Below are 19,871 nucleotides of genomic sequence, written 5' to 3' on the forward strand. Positions count from 1 at the left end.
ATATGACTTGGGAGATTCACATTTTGTTCAAGCCTTAACCTTTAAGTATAAAGTATTAAGTCCTAGAATGAATCCCACAACTCAATGAATCTAGCAATAATTAAGAGAATTCGGATGAGAAAGAGACGTGAACTATAAACACTCAAGGATATATGAGACTTCAATCTAGCATAGAAATAGAATAAAATGATTGGAAGTAATCAGAGCGAGTTATCATTAACCCCATGCTCACAGGCTCCGAGACTTGCATTGGTGGATAGAAAAAAAATAAGTATCCATGATGACGGCACATACTAGAAAGCCTCCCATTCATCATCACAAGTACATTATTACTTGTTATATAGGCTTCGTAGATGGCATCCTGCATCATTGAGTCTACTAGTGGACTTGCACCATGAGAATTACTCTGTGTATGTGTGTGTGTTTGGGGAGGGGGACGGGGGGTTGGGGGGGGGGGGGGGGGGGGGGTTCCCACTCGTAAATTCAATCAAGATTTACAAAAAAATGTGTGTGTGTGTGTGTGTGAGAGAGAGAGAGAGAGAGAGAAAGACAGAGAGAGTATTTAGTGCGATGGACACCTTTCTGACAAAAATTCATTTCTTTGACGGGCGTCAAACCCATGGCTTTGTTGGGAGCGAGAGAGCATCTTGGCATTGTATGAACAATCCATAGAGACCAACCAGAAAGTCTTGAACACAAGACCTTGTACTCTATAGAACAATGAGCTATCTACATGTTTACCACCTTTAAGGGCCCTTCCCTAATACCAAGTGCATATTGTCCTTTCCAAGACAACCTTTCAGCCACCTCCCTGGCCATTCATCTTCATCCTTGAAAAGATTCCCTCCCTTTCGTACAGGATCTTTACATTACAAAGGATTTACTTCTTCATGTTTGTATTAGTTCAGCCATTCTTCGACACACTGCCGATGACGATTTATAAGTAGAAGAATTTTGCAAGCCCAGTCAATGTCAGTATCAAGTAGTTAGTCAGATCCAGTAACACCATTCGGATGAAGTGTCGCTATATCTTGAACAAACCAAAATAGGAACCTGTGTTTCTTTACAAGATGTCTCAGAAGATTTTGATTCCAACCTTCCGAGACAAAAATATTGTGGTACAACAAATATGTATTGCCAGAGGGTGGTAGAATAATGTTTCAGAAAACTTGCTTTCTGAAAGCTGTATGACCCATCAATGTACGCGCAAGCTCAGTGGCGAGAAATACAACCAGTACACAGAAGTCAGGGCTTTACGGAGAGAATTAAGAGTCACCCTCCCTCCCTTCTTAATTGCATCTTGGCTATCACCTTCAACAGCACTGCTTGAGACTTTCCTCTCCGCAAACAAGAAAAGGGCTTTCTTTGTTCATTGCATGAGCCACATCAGCCTGCATTGTTTTTGCTATCTGAAACTGTCTCCTCCGATGATGCATCATCCTTGATGTTGCTTTGCACACCACCACTGACTTGCACTTGGGTGTCCGAGTGCGTTTTACTAGAAGATTCCTCACTTCTGAGACTCGGAGATTTTTCTTTTTGTCTTTCTGGTGCACCTGGGGGATCTAGTTCTATTACTTTCAGATCAGGTGGATTCGATTGAGGAGGAATATGGAGGCTTTGAAGGCTTCCAGATCCCGGCAAAGGCCACCGTTGCTGGACAGTAGATTGATCTTGGAAATTCAAACCAGTCTTGGGGAATAATGAGCTCAATGACAAATCTGAGGTCACAAATTGACCATAAGACATGAACGGTGATGGCAGTGATGGCAATGGCATGCTTTGTGATATTGTACAAGTGGGCAACGGCAAATTTCCTAAACCTGAAAATTGTCCCTGTAAATCCAGTCTTGGGAATGCATTGTCACTCCCTTGCCAGTCATACTTTGGGACTATAGCGTGAGGCAAAGGTGGGAGTGAGGACCCATTCAACAAAGCTAAGGGTTGTTGAGTATCTTGTGCAATAAGTCTGTTTTCAAAGAGCCCACTACTGCCTAAGCCTAACATTGGAAACTGACTATGCATGCCTGGTGGAGTGAGATTTGGGAGTAGAACATTTCCCAGCTGTTCTCTGGTCCCTGCATGTGCATCTCCCATCATGCGGCAACCTGGTCCAACACCCTTCTTTCTCTTTCTTCTCTTCTTAGTTTTTCTGTGAGGAGCTACGGGCAATGGGCCAGGAGTAACCCACGCAGGCAATGTGGGCTTGCATTCCCTGTAAACCAAGCTGATTGCATGGGAGACAGCACCTATTGTTGACGGCATGGCAGGTGTATCAACTGGAGACGGTTTAAATGCCTCCCGCAGCCAATGTGGCAGACTACTTGAATTTGTGGTTTTCCCACCTGCTCCTTCAGCGACCAAATTAGGTTGAGCACTTTGACTTGCTTTAGATTTTTCCTTCACCCCCTTCATGTTGAACGACCCAAGCTTTTGATGCAGGCCACCACCCCTTGGTTCAGCATGCTTTTCAGATAGCAGGAAGTTCAAGTTGGGCTTCACACCGGGTAGATCCTGCAAGCTCTGAGCTAGCTTATCTGAAAGTAATCGGGACTTCGGAAGCTCACCTAAATCAGCAGGTACAAAAGGCGGTCCTTTCTCAAACCTTAGTTGTAGATTTGAAAATTTCCACTCATTGTCCCCGACTGAGCATCGTGGCAACAATCCAGATACCTGTAAATCTGCCGAGCTTTGATTAAGTTGAAAAGGGGAACTTTGAGTGGTTGAAGGTGAAATGCCTCTTGCACCGCTAAACAGTGGACCACGGTCTTTGGACGGGTACACTCCCTGCTTGTCAGGACACATAGGCTTCAGCCCTGGCATTGGTAAATCAAACTTATGTCCCAAATCCATCCAAGGTACAGGCTCCCTTGAGAAGACTGTATTCTCTGGGGTAGAACTTAAGTGTGGAAGCTGGGATTTAAGTTCCGCTCCAAATTGTGGCAAACTGGGTAACTTCATGGCTTCGACTCTTGATCCCCTCCGACTCAAACTTTCCATGTCAAAATCTGGCAAAGTAAACCCTCTCGTCTGCATGAGCCCGGCTGGATTAGTGAAGTCCTTTGTACCACCAGGGGTGTACACATTATCTCTTTGCGATGTTGGTGTCTGAAATCCTGCACAGAATGTGTTAAGGAGTGCCTTGGTTCCCTCATTAAGGCAAGGATCTCGGTATTCCAAAGGCCCTCCAAGCAATTTAATCTGTTCCTCATTCCATCTTACTTCTAGATCCTTCACAGTTTTGAGTTTAGAAAAGCACAACTTTGGATCTCGGAGCATCACAGCCCAGTTCCCTCGACCATGTCTCCTGACTCCAGACCACAAGGTGTCAAGTTCTTCTTCAGTCCATATAGAAGTTTCAGATGTGCGACAAGCAACTCTGTCATCACCAGAAAATGGCAAGAAAGGAAAAGGTTTTTCCTTAATTTCATCACTCTGATGAGAACAACCGGCAATATTTGAGCCACAGCCGAGATCAGGTTCAGACTTGGGAGCACAACCTTCTGCAAGACAATCGGCAACTGTACTGCTTTGACTGCTGTTGGTGGAGCCTAAATTCAAAACTGCCCTTGATTTTTCAGGATGTTCCATTAATCTCGAAGTCTCCAGTACGTCTATCCTATGCTCAGGGGTAGATTCTGGCCCTGTCGAAAGAAACTCAGGAATGCTTTTCATGGAGCCACTTTCCAAGGGAGGCCTATTAACAAGAGTCTGCAGAAACAGGCCACACGTTGATTCAAGCTTCTCTCTGGAAAGAAGATCTTGTACATCCAATGCCTCTGCTCTAATGTTCAGTAAAGCAATAGAATTAGGTTCGCCCTCTTTCCCCGTAGCATCAGCCTGAGAATCAAGAGAAATGTTTCCAGCATGAGCCTGCTCAAAACAACACACATCACACCGTCAAATATTAAACAAAAAATCCAAAATATTAACTGCTACACAAGTTCTTGACCTCGCCGACATGATTAATCTTAGAGGGCTTGCAGCAACATAGAATCAAAAGCCACTTGTTTGCTGATTCTGATATGAGATAGCTATCCTTTGTTTATTTACTATATTCGCAAACCCCATTGTCTTACGACACTCTAGTCCCCCCGACCTTTCATGGACCTGCATATTTATGTCAGTGTCTCACTTCCTTGCTACTCTGGGTGCCCCTGGGTGTGAGGTGGGAATCCAATTCCACACCTCGTGGTTCACAAGCTTGACTCACACCGGAAATGGTGGTGGGTGTGCTGTTGGCAGTTTCAGATCCAGCATATTTCTAAATCCTCTTCAAAAGACGAGCCATAACCACTCTCACTAATAAGAAAATATACCAAGGAGATAAAAGTTTACCTCGATTGTTTGCCCATGTAGTGACTCAGCATTTAAACCTGTTTCTTCCCCACCAGCTGCTTGATCTGAGTCCCTTGATAAGTTGTTCGCAAGGGTCTCTGTCTTCATTATTTCATTGCAGGTGCTGTCCTCTTGCTCACAGAGACCTCTTTCACGGTCACGCTTTCTTCCAGGCTGCAAAGATGCCTCTGTCTCAGGGGTAGCCAAATCACCCTTGGCAGCTGGGTCATTTCTTTCAGCCATGAATACGCTTGTTGTAACTCCTGTGTTTGAAAGCAAAGTCTGAAGGTCTTGCTCCGACAGTTGAACTGGCAGAAACATTGAGGTTGTGCATGGTGGTAAAGCCACCTGACTTCCAATACATGAATATGCTAGAGAGTTGTAAAAGACTCCAAAATTTTCTACCGAGTCCTTATTGCCTCGAGCAGCAATTCGCTCCTTTTGTCTAGCTCGTAGCCTAGCTCTGCACCAATAATCCCATAACCAAGATAAGCTATTTCTCACCTGGAAATAGAAAAATACAAGGAGACTTACAATTTGCTTTTCAGAGCCCGGCCAGCAGGGGTGTATTCCGGCTCTGGATCCTCATCTTCATTGCCACTCTGTGATAAGTGTAAACAATTAAAAAAAGTAGCTACTCCTAGAATATTTGCATGCTTCTGCATAGACTATGGGTAACTTGGTGAACCCCGCATTTATAAGGGGGGCACTCACACTCTATGATCTATTAATCCGACAAGTTTTCTGTGACCAAAGAGCATGCAGATAACACGAATAAAAGTAGGATCCGAAACATAAATCAGAAAGCTAGTGTTCTTAGCCAGGCGTCTCTCATATCCAACACAAATACAAAGTTACCTCACTGGAAACTTCAGCGACAGCCATATTGAAGTCCTCCTTGTATGAAACTGTTTTACGAGTCCGTTTGCCTCTACCAAGGGCCCCTTCTTCCTCAATCTGCTGCTTCTCCCACCTACAACAACATATGCTGAGGATTTCAGGCACCAAAGAATAGATTTTCTGCACACACATAGCTGCCTTCACACAGGAGTCTCTGATTTTAACAAGAAAATACATTGTTCCCAAAACAAAAACAATTTGAGAAGGAATTCAGGATGAGATATTCCGTTACAAAAGTTCACATCATTATACCGAGTACGAAGGATCTTGTCCCAATTACTCTCTTCCTCTGCTCCTTGGCCTGAAGTAACGGCATTTGCCTCAAATGGAGAATCTGCATCCTTCTCCTTGATGAGACAGTCATTTGCTTCCTCATCATCCCCTGCTTCTTGCTCGTTCCAATCCCACGCCTGAAATTCAGCAAGGAAAGCTTGCAGATATTGTCATTGACGTAGAATGAAAATGGAAAATGTCCAGAGAGTTATTCTAACCTTAAAAGATCCCAGCATGTCACTCTCTCCCTCTGCCTCCAATGCTTCTGTACCTATTTCTGAACGATCTAGCAGGCGTGCTATGGCAGTGTCATCCCATAAAATCTTTGCTCGACCTGCCTTGTGGCAAGTATCCTCGTAGACATCACCAAGACCGCCTGATCGCTTCCGATGTTTTCCATCTGGCTCAGCTGAACCTTCCACAACATCATCTGCACATGAAACACTTGAGACACCTTCACCAGTTGCAGAACCATCCTGAAAAAGCTCTTCTGTCCCCCACTTCAGGATGTCCTCTACTTCTTTTTGCGAGCCTGATTTATTTGCAAAGAGATGGTCCAACATCAGTTTTCTCTTGGCCAGTTGGAGAATACGCTCCTCTACACTGGCTCTTACAACGAGCCTGTATACAAGGAGCCGCTTGGATTGCCCTATCCGGTGAGCACGATTCATGGCCTGAATATCGGCATGAGGGTTGAAATCAGAATCATAAATTATCACAGTATCTGCTGTTGCTAAATTAATCCCAAGACCACACGCCCGTGTCGACAGAAGGAACACAAAGCGGGAAGGGTCCTGATTGAATCTGGCAATAGCTGCCTGCCTGTCAGCCACGGATATAGAGCCATCTACACGCTCAAAAGTATTATTGCCGAATTCTACCACAAGGTAGTCCTCAAGGATGTCAAGAAGCCTGGTCATCTGGGAAAAGATTAAAACCCTGTGACCTTGTTCTTTGAGAACCTTCAGCATTGCATGAAGGAGAGTCAGCTTTGCAGAAGCTTTAATACGCATCTCTTGCAGGAAATCTGCCGAACCAGTTTCTGGCTCAGTGCCTGGTATAAGATATGGGTGATTACATACTTTACGAAGTTGAACAACAATGTTGACAAGAGATTGATGCTGATTGGGCTTTCCTGCCTGTCTAAGCACTTGATAATTCTTTGTGAGAAGAGCACGATAATACTCTGCTTGCAAAGAACTCAGTTCTACTGGCACCACACACTCCATTTTCGGAGGAATATTTTGCATTGCATCTTTTTTAAGCCTACGAAGCATGTGAGGTGCCACCAATTTTTTCAACTCATCCACCTGCTCTGCAGTACTGAGGCTACTGAACTTGTCTTCAAATGCTGCAAGAGATGGAAAAGCATCCAACTGTAGAAATCTCAAAAGATTATGCATCTCCCCAATATTGTTTTGCAATGGTGTCCCAGTCAATAAAACACGTTGTGAAAAGGAGAACGTATTCAAGAGTTGGACAAGCTTGCTTCCTGTGTTCTTTAAGCGATGTCCTTCATCAACTATAAGAACTTCCCAAGGAATAGAGCGAAGCTGACTTGCATCTGCAATAATCATTTCATATGTAGTCAACAGAACATTGAATTTGAAAGATCTTTGATCTTTCTTCAGATTATGACCCCCTGTCGCATGCCATTCAAACTGCCTGATGATAGCCCTTGCCTTTGCACCTCCATGATATTCCACCACATTCAAATCAGGAGTCCACATTGAAAATTCTGCCATCCAATTTGGCATTGTAGACAAAGGAACCAAAACTAAGCACGGTGCATTTACCTTGAATTCCTTATAAAGAGAGCACAGAAATGCTGATGCAGAGATAGTCTTTCCCAGGCCCATTTCATCAGCTAAAATCACATTCTTTTTCCTTCCCCAACATTTTCTAAGCCAGTTAAGAGCTTCCATTTGATGTGGAAAGAGAGTTCCGCCTTTAATGTATTCTGGCTGCTCAATGAGCGTACTGATTTCCCCCGACCGCTTGTCGACAGACTGAGATGTGACGACTTCTTCATCTGCTAATGCAGCTTTCTCAAAGTTGTTGTAGCTTTCAAGTAGTTCTGGATGGTTTTCAATAACAGGTTCGTCAATGTTCTCCCAAGTGCACTCATCATAAGGTAGACCACACCACTTGACCAATACTTCATGAGCATCAGTCAGTTCCTGGCGCTTTGCTACAATGCGCTGTGGCTTGCACCACATTTCATTAACTAGATTTATACAAGCATTTCTGTACTTAAATCTGTAGTTATCAAGTTTCCGCTTCGCGAGTGCTTTCAACTCTGTTTCTTTCACCCATTGGTCATGAATATGCGACTTGCCAACCCACTTCACTAGAAATTCATACAACAGAGGCGGCTTGTCATCATTAGCATCCAGATCCTTCTGAGCCTCACTTATTTCATCGTTTTCACGTCCAACCATAGTGTGAGCTTCAGAGTTGCTAATAGTCTCGTTATTCATTGACTCTTCGTTTTTTGTCTGCAGGCTGGTTCCTCTACTAACTAAACATGATGAAGATGTGGCCTCAGCAGCTTCCTTCAGGTTTTCAGGTACTCCATTATTGGAGGGCTTTTCCTGGTCACTGACAATCCATGAGTTTGATTCTCGATCAGCTCCATTTTCACACTCCCGTAAAGCATGCATAGATCTTACTTCTACTGCAGAGTTGCTTTTCCCTTCCGTAGAACTTTCCAACAGAGGTTCAGTTTCTTGAGAAGAATGTTTCAGCACATGGCCAGATGGCAACACTGAAGACATGAGTCTACAGCCAAATATCCTATCTACCTGTTTAAAAAGAACCCATACATGTGATTATTCAAGAGGCATGAAACAAACTTATAAATCCACTCATACCTCAAGTGCTAACATCGAAGCCTTCTTATAATGGTCATCTGGTATCCGTTTGACCGCATCAATGACCTTCAGGAAAAGTTACAAGTTCAGACTCTCTCTCTCCCCCATCTAGCTGCTTAGCTCACACTAGCAGTTTAGGATTCCATACTATTTTATTTTGTCATTTTTGTTACTCTGACTTTGTATCACATCCACCACATTGTAACTTTCTGGTCTCAAGGTCATTTTGGCCTTTTGAAGACGTTAATATAACATTTCATTTCTCTCTCTCTCTCTCTCTCTCTCTCTCTCTCTCTCTCTCTCTCTCTCTCTCTCTCTCTCTCTCTCTGCGTGCTGCTCCCTGCGCGTGGCTCCCTCCTGCACGCTGCCTCCCCTGCGCGCTGCTCCTGCGCGTGGCTCCCTCCTGCGCGCTGCCTCCTCTGCGCGCTGCCCCACCCCTGCACGCTATCCCTGTGTGCTGCTCCCTCCTGCGCGCTGCGCTGCTCCCTGCACGTCAAGTGAAAACACACACCCCATCCCCATCCCCTGCCCGCTGCCCCCCTGCATACACACAAGCTGAGTGTTCTCTTCCCCTCTTCTTCACAATATGAAGAGAGGGTAGCTACGAAGCCAACCATGTCTTCCCCCATCATCAAGACGCCGACACCGACAAAGAAGACAACGTCCTTCATGCTCACGAATAAGAGGCTTGCACAATTGGAGAAGGACATGAAGGAATGGCGGATGGAGAGAGAAATATGGAAGGAGGAGAAAGCCAACTTCATCAAGCTATGGAACGAAGAGAAGGAGGACATGAGAGCGGAAATCCAAAATCTCAAAGAGGAGAAGGAGAGAAGGGAACGGGAGAACGAGAAGGAGAGGGAGAGATGGAGGAAAGAGCAAGAAGAGATGAAGGCACAAATCGATCTCCTTCATGCTTCCCTCACATCCCTCACCCCCGAGGAAGGAGAGATTAAAGGGGAGGCTAAGGAAGCCCTCAAGGAGGAGATCACCAAAGCCCTCACCGCAAGCATTGAGGACAAATTAGAGGCCACCAAAGAAGGATGGGTCGAAGTAGTCAAAAAGAACATCAAGAAGGTAGCAAGAGAGGAAGCCCAAAAAGATGAAGTACTCATCGTACACACAACCATCGAAGAGGAGAAGATGCGACAAGCTCGCCGTCTCAATGTGCGAGTGACCGGCATCAAAGAAGAAGAAGGGTCTACACCCGAAAGCGATGGGAAAGCTTTATGCAAGAAAGTGGGATACAAGGAAGAAGAGATCCCTTTCTCCAAAGTTTGGAGAGCCGGCAAAGATCCAAAGAAAAGAGCTCTCATCCTCCAATTCGCCTCCGAGGAGTCTCGAACTTCCTTCCTCCGAAAGAGGGTCATCTTGAGAGGGATCGACGGCCCACCGATTTATCTAGATGATGACCTCACAAAGATGCAACAAGATCACCGTCGCGCGTGCATGCCTCGAGTCCACCAAGCCCGCAAAGAAGGGAAGAAGGCAGTATATCGGGATGGTAGGGTTATCATTGATGGCAAGACCATCGCATAGGGACTCGCGGCCTGTGGGACACACGAGGAGATTCATGTCACGGTTTGGAATTGCAATGGAGACTTATGGACACACCCAGAGAGACTTGAGGAGGTGATGAGAGGTCGAGACATCATTCTACTTACAGAGACACACGAGAGCCCGGAGAGAGGGTTACCACGGATACATGGATTTCAGTGGGAGTCTCTACATCGAGGATGTATGCGCCAGCACACCACTCGCGGCTCAGGAGGAGTGGCCATACTCTTTAGACAGGGGCTTCACAGCAGACTACAGATTGTTGCCCGGGACCCACAGGCCCGCTACATGTGGATTCGCCTCGAGCTCTCACGAGACAGGATCGTCTACATTGCCCTTTGCTATTTTGCTCCCACAGGCTCCAGATTCGCCCCTATTGAGCAGGAGTCACCGTACGCATGCCTCACGGAGGAGATTATGGAGTACTCCACACTGGGTGAAGTCTTCCTTATGGGAGACTTCAATGCTCGTACACGCAGTGAGCAGTGTGAGACATATGACCATGAGGACCCAGAGACACTACACACTCTAGATGAGGAGGCTACTATGAGAGACACAGCAGACAGAGCTCCAGTCACAGCTTATGGACGACATCTACTTCGACTTGGCTCCCAGCACCGTCTCGTTATTTATAACGGGATGGTCCAGTGGCCCACCTCAGGGGGCCTGACTTGTATGCCACATGGAGTTGCAGAAGGAGGGGGGAGTACAGTCGACTATATTCTGGGACCCAGGGAGGCTACACACCTTATCACATCCTTCACCATTCCACCCATACCCATCGGAGCCGACCACACATACCTCTCTTTCTCTATCACCGGAGATACCATCACACACAGCTCCACAACACGCACTCCACACACCACCATCCATTTCACACATGAGTTAGCCTCTATTTACTCGGCCAAGGTCGAACATGGCCTATGTCTCCTCCACCCATCCACACCACTCTCAGTTCTCACATCACATATCTCTTCCGTTCTCCACACTTCAGCTATTAGCTCTTTTCCACACACCACTCACACAGGACGCACTCCCCCCCCCGGGGCTATGCCTCAGAACCACTGGTATGATGATGAGTGCAGAGAGCTATACCTACGCCTCCATGCACGGCGAGCCTTAGGAGAGATCACAGAGAGAGAGGCCAGACGGCATATGAAGACGCTGACACGCCAAAAGCGGCGAGCATTCGAAGAGGCACAGGAGCTTGAGCTATACCGCCTATTCATGAGCATGGATAGCGCGACGGCATGGCGCACCCTGCGCGAGCCACGTCCGACTACAGCTATTGAGGATCCACAGATATGGCATGATTATGCAGAGCGACTTTATGAAGTGCCAGGGCAGCCTCCTATTCCACAACCACACGAGCCTCGCCCCACGTGCTCCTCCTTCTTTACAGCAGAGATGGTAGAGAGGGCCATACGCCGCATGCAGCACAGACGATCAGCTGACCATACTGGATTACAGAGTGAGCACATCATTTATGCGGCCTCCACTATAGCCCCGTTGATTGCACATGTCTTCAACCGGGCTATAGGGGAGGGCTTCCCAGAGGAGTGGACACAGCACACCATAGTGCCTATCCACAAATCTGGCGACACCCTGGACCCAGGGAACTACAGGACTATCATGATTGGCCACACGATGGCCAAGCTATATGGAGCAGTACTTGAGGCACAGCTCAGCTGCTACGCAGAGATCGAGGGTTTACGAGCTCCAGGCCAAGCAGGTTTCAGACGAGCTTTCTCCACCATTGACCACATCTTCGTTCTGCGCTGCCTCATTGATGGGGCAAAGGCGCGGAAGAAGAGGCTTTACTGCTGCTTTGTGGACTTCCGCAAGGCCTTTGACACAGTCCCACGCGAGAGACTCTTCCAGCGCCTTCACAGCATTGGGGTACCAACAGAGATGATTTGGGCCATATATGCTCTATATGAGAGGGTGACGGGTCGGGTTCGTTGCCCAGGCGGTTTTTCAGAGACCATTGCTAGCACCATTGGTGTTAAGCAAGGATGCCCACTCTCCCCGACACTCTTTGGGCTATACATCGACGAGATCTCCGACTACATACTGCGAGCAGGGGGAGAGGGGAGCGACTTGGCAGGTACTCCGGTCCACATCATGTTATATGCTGATGATATTGTGTTGATTTCAGAGTCACCCGAGGGCTTGCAACGCCATCTTGAGGCCTTGGACGAATTCAGCACACACAGGGGGTTGACTGTGAACCTTGGCAAAACCAAGGTTATGATCTTTCACACATCCAGTGCAGTGAGGAGCGCCGCCACCTTCACAGCAGCAGGAGGACAGGTTGATGTAGTCACCTCCTATGTCTACCTTGGCATCACATTCACCAGCCTACCAGGACCCTTCACTATGAGGCAGGCTGCTGTTGACAGGCTCACCCGAGGATATGCAGCTCTGGCCATGCTAGAGCGGAGGTGCCACCAGGCACACTTTCAGGAGCCCCGCACGAAGGGGTGGCTTTTCGACACCTTAGTCACCCCGGCCTTGATGTACTCGGCGGCAGTATGGGCACCAGGATTGACAGCTGACCAGTGGACACAACTTGAGAGACCACAGGTATATATGATCTCGCGCTTGCTCCGCAGCAAGAAGACAGTGCCACACGACATTATTAGAGCCGAGCTCGCCACACCACCAATGGTTGTAGAGGCACTATTCCAGACAGTTTGCTTCATCCAGAGGATGAGAGAGCTACCTCCTGACAGACTTACCCGTAGAGCATTTGAGGCAGCTATACAGCTATCAGAGAGTGGACATGAGAGAGCATGGTACTCACAGGTCAGAGCATGGTTTGAGGGACACGGTCTTGACATGGAGAGCCTACCACCATTCCAGTACGACCCCCACTCACCATATGTTCACCTCTCTCGCAGTGAGAGGAACTTGGTATTGAGACAGGATCTGTGGCAGCTATACACTAGGAGAGTCTGGGAGGCACCTAGCTTGGGGACGAGGATGTCAGATTACAGAGACCAGTTTCTCACCATATTGTCTGGGGGGTTCATACAGAGACCACGCTACATGGACACATATATGCCACATAGCTCACGGGTGGCGATTGGTCAGCTGAGAGTGGCTTCACACAGGTTAGAGATTGAGATCGGGAGACATACTGGTGTTCCGAGGGGGGAGCGAATCTGCAGAGCCTGCACAGAGGAGGTGGAGAGTGAGGAGCACTTTGTATGTAGATGCAGAGCATACACTGAGATCAGAGGCAGGTATGAGGCCCTATTTAGAGGACAGCCCACTCTCCGAGAGATCATGGAATCTCGAGATCAGAGACAGCTCGGACGTTTCTTACTAGAGATACAGAGCCATCGGGACACACTACTACAGCCACACACAGCTACACAGACAGAGGGGAGACAGTCGCAACTCACAGACTTCTTTCAGAGGATTTCCGCCCCCCCCTCACCAGACACTCAGAGGGGAGTGACACTCCCACAGGCGGAGGTGAACCGAGCTAGACGACGACCACGAGTCACAGGCTACAGGGGCGCGAGCTCCCACCACCGACAGATCGAGGAGATCCGAGCCCGGGAGCGCCGTGCCACTGAGGAGCGAGTGGCTCAAATGAGGGCTGACCCGACAGCTTTCATCCGGGTAGCCTTGGCACCAGACCCACCCATGTACCACATCTTACACCCCCCCATTAGTACAGGATGGAGCTAGATAGCTTGATGCATTCTCATGATTGTACTACCTTGAGCATACAGACATGCATATACCCCTAGAGATAGAGCTCCATCCCTCCTCAGATACTCCACTACCTACTTTCAGCTCAGTTTTGTATCAATTTTGATTCATTTGTCTTTCCGATAGACGGACGACATACACACAATGTACATTTGATTTGTCTCATAGGCCGATTTCGGCCTGACATAGACGTTAAAAATCTTTCTTTCTTTCTTTCTTTTCTCTCTCTTCAGGAGTCAAGGTTCAGGAGGGGTAGCAGTCTTATTCAAGGAGGAGTTGCAGCCGCTATTACAGATTGTCCGGAGAGATGACCAGGCGAGATACATGTGGGTGAGACTGAGAGCTGAGACAGGCAGATTCTTATACATTGCTATATGTTACTTTCCCCCTAGCACATCGGTCTATACCTCACCTAGAGGGCAATCCCCTTTCTCTATACCTGATGATGACATATGGGAGTTCTCTAGAGATGGAGATATCATTCTCTTGGGAGACTTTAATGCCAGCACGGCCAACTCCCAAACGGTATTTTATGATACCTCGGAGGAGATGCTTAGAGAGATGGATATATCGGAGATGGGACTTGATAGACACTCACAGGATAGAGAGCACACAGAGTATGGGAGATACCTCATGGAGATGACGACTACCCATGGTCTGGCCATACTTAATGGTCTAGAGATTTTTCCTTCGTCTGGGGGATTCACATGCTTTCCACCCAGACATGGGGAGAGCTAGAGAGAGGCAGTCCCAGAGACACATTACAGATTTCTTTTCACTAGATATGGGACAGCCAGAGGAGCAGCCACCACTGCAAAGCTCGTCCCACACTCATTCGACCACTACTGGCACTCTCATCGACCGAGCATTGGAGCTACAGAGATACAAACGACCGCGACTGAGGAGAGGAGCTACACAGCATCGACGGAGACTACAACAGAAGATTCGAGCCATACTCTCTCGACATCCAGAGTGCAGATGAGGATGGATCCTCACCATTTCTTCCATCTTTGTTTTCACACACTTTACATCCAGTTTACGGGTACCTATTGTATCAGCTGCTACACCCACGTAGTTTTAGATTGTAGTAGTAGTAGTAGTATTTTGTTCCACTTCTAGTTCTTTTCTAGTTCTTTTGTACCCAGACATGGTATTAGATTCACTATTTTGTAACTGATTGGTCTCATAGTCATTTTGGCCTTTTGAAGACGTTAATATAACATTTCATTTCATTTCATTTCTCTCTCTCTCTCTCTCTCTCCTCTCTCTCTCTCCTCTCTCTCTCTCTCTCTCTCTCTCTCTCTCTCTCGTCTCTCTCTCTCTCTCTCCGGCGCCTTGTGCGAAAGAAGAAACGAGACTTACCTGGCCCAGATGGAGCGAGACTTGTATCAGTTGTTCTTGAGTAGAGACTCAGGCGAGGCATGGCGACTCTTCCATGAGCACTCCCCTCCCCCAGTGATTACTTCTCCTGATGTGTGGGGCCAGTATGCGACATCGTTATATACGGTTCCTGGGCACGATCCCCTTCCAGATCCTACAGAGCCATGTCCACCTACGAGCACCTTCTTTACCACTGAGATGGTAAAGAGAGCCATTGACAGGATGAGGACCAGGAGGGCTTACGATCATGACGGTCTAGTAGCGGAGCACTTTATACATGCTAGGGATATGCTGATGGAGGTTCTTGCAGTGTTGTTCAATCGTGCCATGTGTGAGGGATTACCTGAGACTTGGAGGTTGTCTACTATTGTGCCTATATTCAAGCAGGTGATCCTACAGAGCCTGGAAATTACCGCACTATTATGGTTGGACACACACTGGCACGATTGTATGCATCCATTATTGCAGTTCAGAGTAACGGGCAACGATTGTATGCATTCCATTATTGAGCAGCATTTGAGTAACAGGGGCAGAGGGTGAGGGTGTACGGGCAAAGGGACAGGCAGGCAGGTTTCAAGGGGGGTTTCTCCACTCTTGACCCATTCTGACACTCAGAGCTATCATTGAGGAGGGCAGGTCACATGGGAGACGGATTTATTGTAGCTTGTTTGGATTTCCGCAAAGCATTTGACATGGTACCGAGAGCTCGACTGATGCGCAGACTGCAGGAGATGGGGGTGTGCCCACAGACAGTGTTGATTTGGGGGATTATGGCTTTATACAGATCAGTCATGGATGGACATGTACACGCACCCCAGAGGGGATATCTGACTTAGTTCACTCCACTATCGGGTGAAACAGGTTGCCCATTGTCTCCTACTCTATTTGGTATGTATGTTGATGAGGTGTCTGATTACATTGACAGAGAGGGTGATAGAGGTGCCCAGCTGGCAGGGACGTGATCCCATTGTTGTTATATGCTGATGATATTGTCTTGATCTAACTAACTCACCAGAGGTATATGCAAGCGACAGTTGGAATGCATTACACACAGTTTTGCAGAGGATAGTGGATTGTCTGTAAACCTTGGTAAAACCAAGGTCATGGTGTTTAACACCACACCGCAAGTGATCAGGAGATCGGACCGACCTTCACGTATGGTTCAAGAGATTGTGGAGTATTACAGATGCATACACTTACCTTGGGATAGTCTTCACATGGCTTCAGGGCCGAGGTTTTCTTTGGGGAGAGCAGCAGAGACTAGATACTGACCAGAGCTTATGCGGCCTTGGGAGGCTTGGAGAGGATGTGTTCGCAGGTTCAGTTCCAAGAACCTCGGACAAAGTTATGGCTCTTTGATACTTTAGTAGCCTCAGCTATGATGTATGGGGTACAGGTATGGGGGACCTTCTTCTGAGGCCAGGATGGTTGGAGACGTATGGAGAGGCCCTTGGTATCTATGATCTCCCGATTCCATCCCCTATCGATGACTCCCGATATTAGAGCCAAGTCCTGGTCCTCACGCGATCATTCGAGCAGCTAGCTAGCTGAGCTGCCCCCCCCATGGAGATTGAGGCGCTTACCAGATCAGTGTCCTTTGTGCACAGCCTATGGGATACTACTAGAGCCAGATATGCTAGAGACTGGCTTCTAACTTGGCCCTTGAGTCTTCCAGACAGTTAGCTCTACAGGGGGGGACACTCTTCATGCTGGTATGCACAGATGACTTCATGGTTTCAGACGCATGGCTTCACCATGGACAGGTTGGTGAGGAGATGGGTTTGTGATTCGACCCAGCTACATGGACACACATATGTCTCATGGTTTGCGTTGTGCCATTGGTCAGATACGCACATCCTCACATCAACTTGAGATTGAGACTGGTAGATTCAGAGGGATACCAGCAGACAGCAGGATATGCCGATTATGCCAGAGAGAGCCAGAGACAGAGTTGCACTACATATGTCATTGCACAGTGTTCTATGAGATACGGGGGCGTTTCCACTGCTTATTCAGAGAGGGTTTTGGTCCTCTATCTAGGGTCATGAGTTATGAGGATCAGAGATGTCTTGGACTATATCTACTTGAGTTACACAGGTATAGAGACACTTTACTGGGGAGAGCTAGAGAGAGGCAGTCCCAGAGACACGTTACAGATTTCTTTTCACTAGATATGGGACAGCCAGAGGAGCAGCCACCACTGCAAAGCTCGTCCCACACTCATTCGACCACTACTGGCACTCTCATCGACCGAGCATTGGAGCTACAGAGATACAAACGACCGCGACTGAGGAGAGGAGCTACACAGCATCGACGGAGACTACAACAGAAGATTCGAGCCATACTCTCTCGACATCCAGAGTGCAGATGAGGATGGATCCTCACCATTTCTTCCATCTTTGTTTCACACACTGTTACATCCAGTTTACCGGGTACCTATTGTATCAGCTGCTACACACCCACGTAGTTTTAGATTGTAGTAGTAGTAGTAGTATTTTGTTCCACTTCTAGTTCTTTTCTAGTTCTTTTGTACCCAGACATGGTATTAGATTCACTATTTTGTAACTGATTGGTCTCATAGGTCATTTTGGCCTTTTGAAGACGTTAATATAACATTTCATTTCTCTCTCCTCTCTCTCTCTCTCCTCTCTCTCTCTCTCTCTTCTCTCTCTCTCTCTCTCTCTCTCCCTCTCTCTCTCCTCTCTCTCTCCCCTCTCTCTCTCTTCTCTCTCTCTCTCTCTCTCTCTCTCTCTCTCTCTCTCTCTTCTTCAGGAGTCAAGGTTCAGGAGGGGTAGCAGTCTTATTCAAGGAGGAGTTGCAGTCGCTATTACAGATTGTCCGGAGAGATGACCAGGCGAGATACATGTGGGTGAGACTGAGAGCTGAGACAGGCAGATTCTTATACATTGCTATATGTTACTTTCCCCCTAGCACATCGGTCTATACCTCACCTAGAGGGCAATCCCCTTTCTCTATACCTGATGATGACATATGGGAGTTCTCTAGAGATGGAGATATCATTCTCTTGGGAGACTTTAATGCCAGCACGGCCAACTCCCAAACGGTATTTTATGATACCTCGGAGGAGATGCTTAGAGAGATGGATATATCGGAGATGGGACTTGATAGACACTCACAGGATAGCGAGCACACAGAGTATGGGAGATACCTCATGGAGATGACGACTACCCATGGTCTGGCCATACTTAATGGTCTAGAGATTTTTCCTTCGTCTGGGGGATTCACATGCTTTCCACACAGACATGGGGCCAGTACGATGGACTATGTCATGACTTCACCGAGCTTCATCTCTAATATTCAGGATCTCAATGTGGGTCTTAGGCCTGTTGGAGTAGCAGTGGACCATGCTGTCCTGACTTTTTCAGTCTCTTTCCAGTATAGTGCCTCTCAGACACCACGGAGGATTGCACACACACGGTATACTTTTACACCAGAGACGGATTCAGTTTATGTGGAAGAAATTTACAGACGGATGTGGGCAGCCGAGCCTGTATATACAGTGGAAGAGATCACCACTTTATTGACGGAGATCTTGCATGGGGCTACAGCAGAGGCATACCCCACACACTCAACTAGATCAGAGAAGACATTCTGGGAACATGCCTCAGAATAGTTGGTATGATGAGGAATGCAGAGAGATGAGAGTTCAGATTCAGAGCGAGCTTATACTTGGGAGTCATTACATATAGACAGTCTCAGATTGCCCTTCGGCGCTTAGTGCGACGGAAGAAGCAGGCCTTTTTAGCCCAGATGGAATGTGATTTGTATCAGCCCTTTTTGAGTCGAGATTCAGGTGAGGCGTGGCGTCTCTTCCATGAGCACTCATCTCCTTTAGTGATTACCTCTCCCGAGATTTGGGGTCAGTATGCAGCATCATTATATACAGTACCTGGGCAACCACCATTACCAGACCCTCTAGAACCATGTCCAGCCACTAGTACCTTCTTTACCACTGAGATGGTGAAGAACGCCATTGACAGGATGAGGACTAGGAGAGCATATGATCATGATGGTTTCGTGGCAGAGCACTTGATACATGCTAGAGATTTACTGTCAGAGGTTCTTGCGCGGTTGTTTAACCGTGTCATGTGTGAGGGACTACCCGAGTCCTGGAGATTATCTACTATTGTACCTCTCTTCAAGGCAGGGGACCCCACTGTGCCAGGAAACTACCGTACTATTATGATAGGGCACACATTGGCACAGTTGTATGCATCCATTCTTGAACAACAACTGAGTAAATGGGCAGAAAATGAGGACATACGAGCAGCAGGACAAGCTGGATTCAGGAGGGGTTTCTCCACTTTGGACCATATTCTTACACTCAGAGCCATTATTGAGGAGGGTCGGGCACATGGGAGACGGATGTATTGTTGCTTTCTGGACTTCCACAAAGCATTTGACACAGTGCCGAGGGCCAGATTGATACACAGGCTACTGAAGTTGGGAGTACCCACAGAGATCATATGGGGGATCATGGCTTTATACGGCTCAGTGACTGGCCAGGTGCGCACTCTTGAGGGGATTTCTGACATTGTTCATTCCACTATTGGAGTGAAGCAGGGGTGTCCTTTGTCCCCTACACTTTTTGGTATGTATGTAGATGAGGTCTCTGACTACATTGACACAGAGAGTGACAGAGGCGCTCAGCTAGCAGGGACATGGATTCCTTTATTATTAAATGCTGATGATATTGTGTTGATATCAGAGTCGGCAGAGGGCATGCAGAGACAGTTAGATGCATTGCACAACTTTGCAGAGGATAGTGGACTGTCTGTGAACCTTGGTAAAACCAAGGTTATG

At 47.4% G+C, this 19,871-nt stretch overlaps 1 protein-coding gene across 3 annotated transcripts in view; it reads right to left on the bottom strand.

Moving 5' to 3' along the window:
* Positions 1-583: 583 nt before the first annotated feature.
* CHR4 (chromatin remodeling 4) overlaps positions 584-19,871 on the bottom strand; it is a 124,098-nt gene continuing 104,810 nt past the window's right edge. For 2 of the 3 annotated variants that reach the window (XM_086492588.1, XM_086492590.1), the window contains 7 exons: positions 8,385-8,450; positions 5,730-8,315; positions 5,491-5,648; positions 5,197-5,311; positions 4,873-4,940; positions 4,339-4,801; positions 584-3,873 (listed from right to left, as the gene is read on the bottom strand). In XM_086492588.1, the coding sequence (XP_086348714.1) occupies positions 1,387-3,873; positions 4,339-4,801; positions 4,873-4,940; positions 5,197-5,311; positions 5,491-5,648; positions 5,730-8,315; positions 8,385-8,450 (5,943 nt within the window). In that variant the 3' untranslated portion in view covers positions 584-1,386. The remainder of the gene's footprint in view (positions 3,874-4,338; positions 4,802-4,872; positions 4,941-5,196; positions 5,312-5,490; positions 5,649-5,729; positions 8,316-8,384; positions 8,451-19,871) is intronic. The other variant, XM_086492589.1, reaches the window with a different exon arrangement.

This window comes from Adiantum capillus-veneris, chromosome 20 (genome assembly GCF_014529385.1).
Source record: "Adiantum capillus-veneris isolate H3 chromosome 20, ASM1452938v2, whole genome shotgun sequence".
NCBI lineage: Eukaryota > Viridiplantae > Streptophyta > Polypodiopsida > Polypodiales > Pteridaceae > Adiantum > Adiantum capillus-veneris.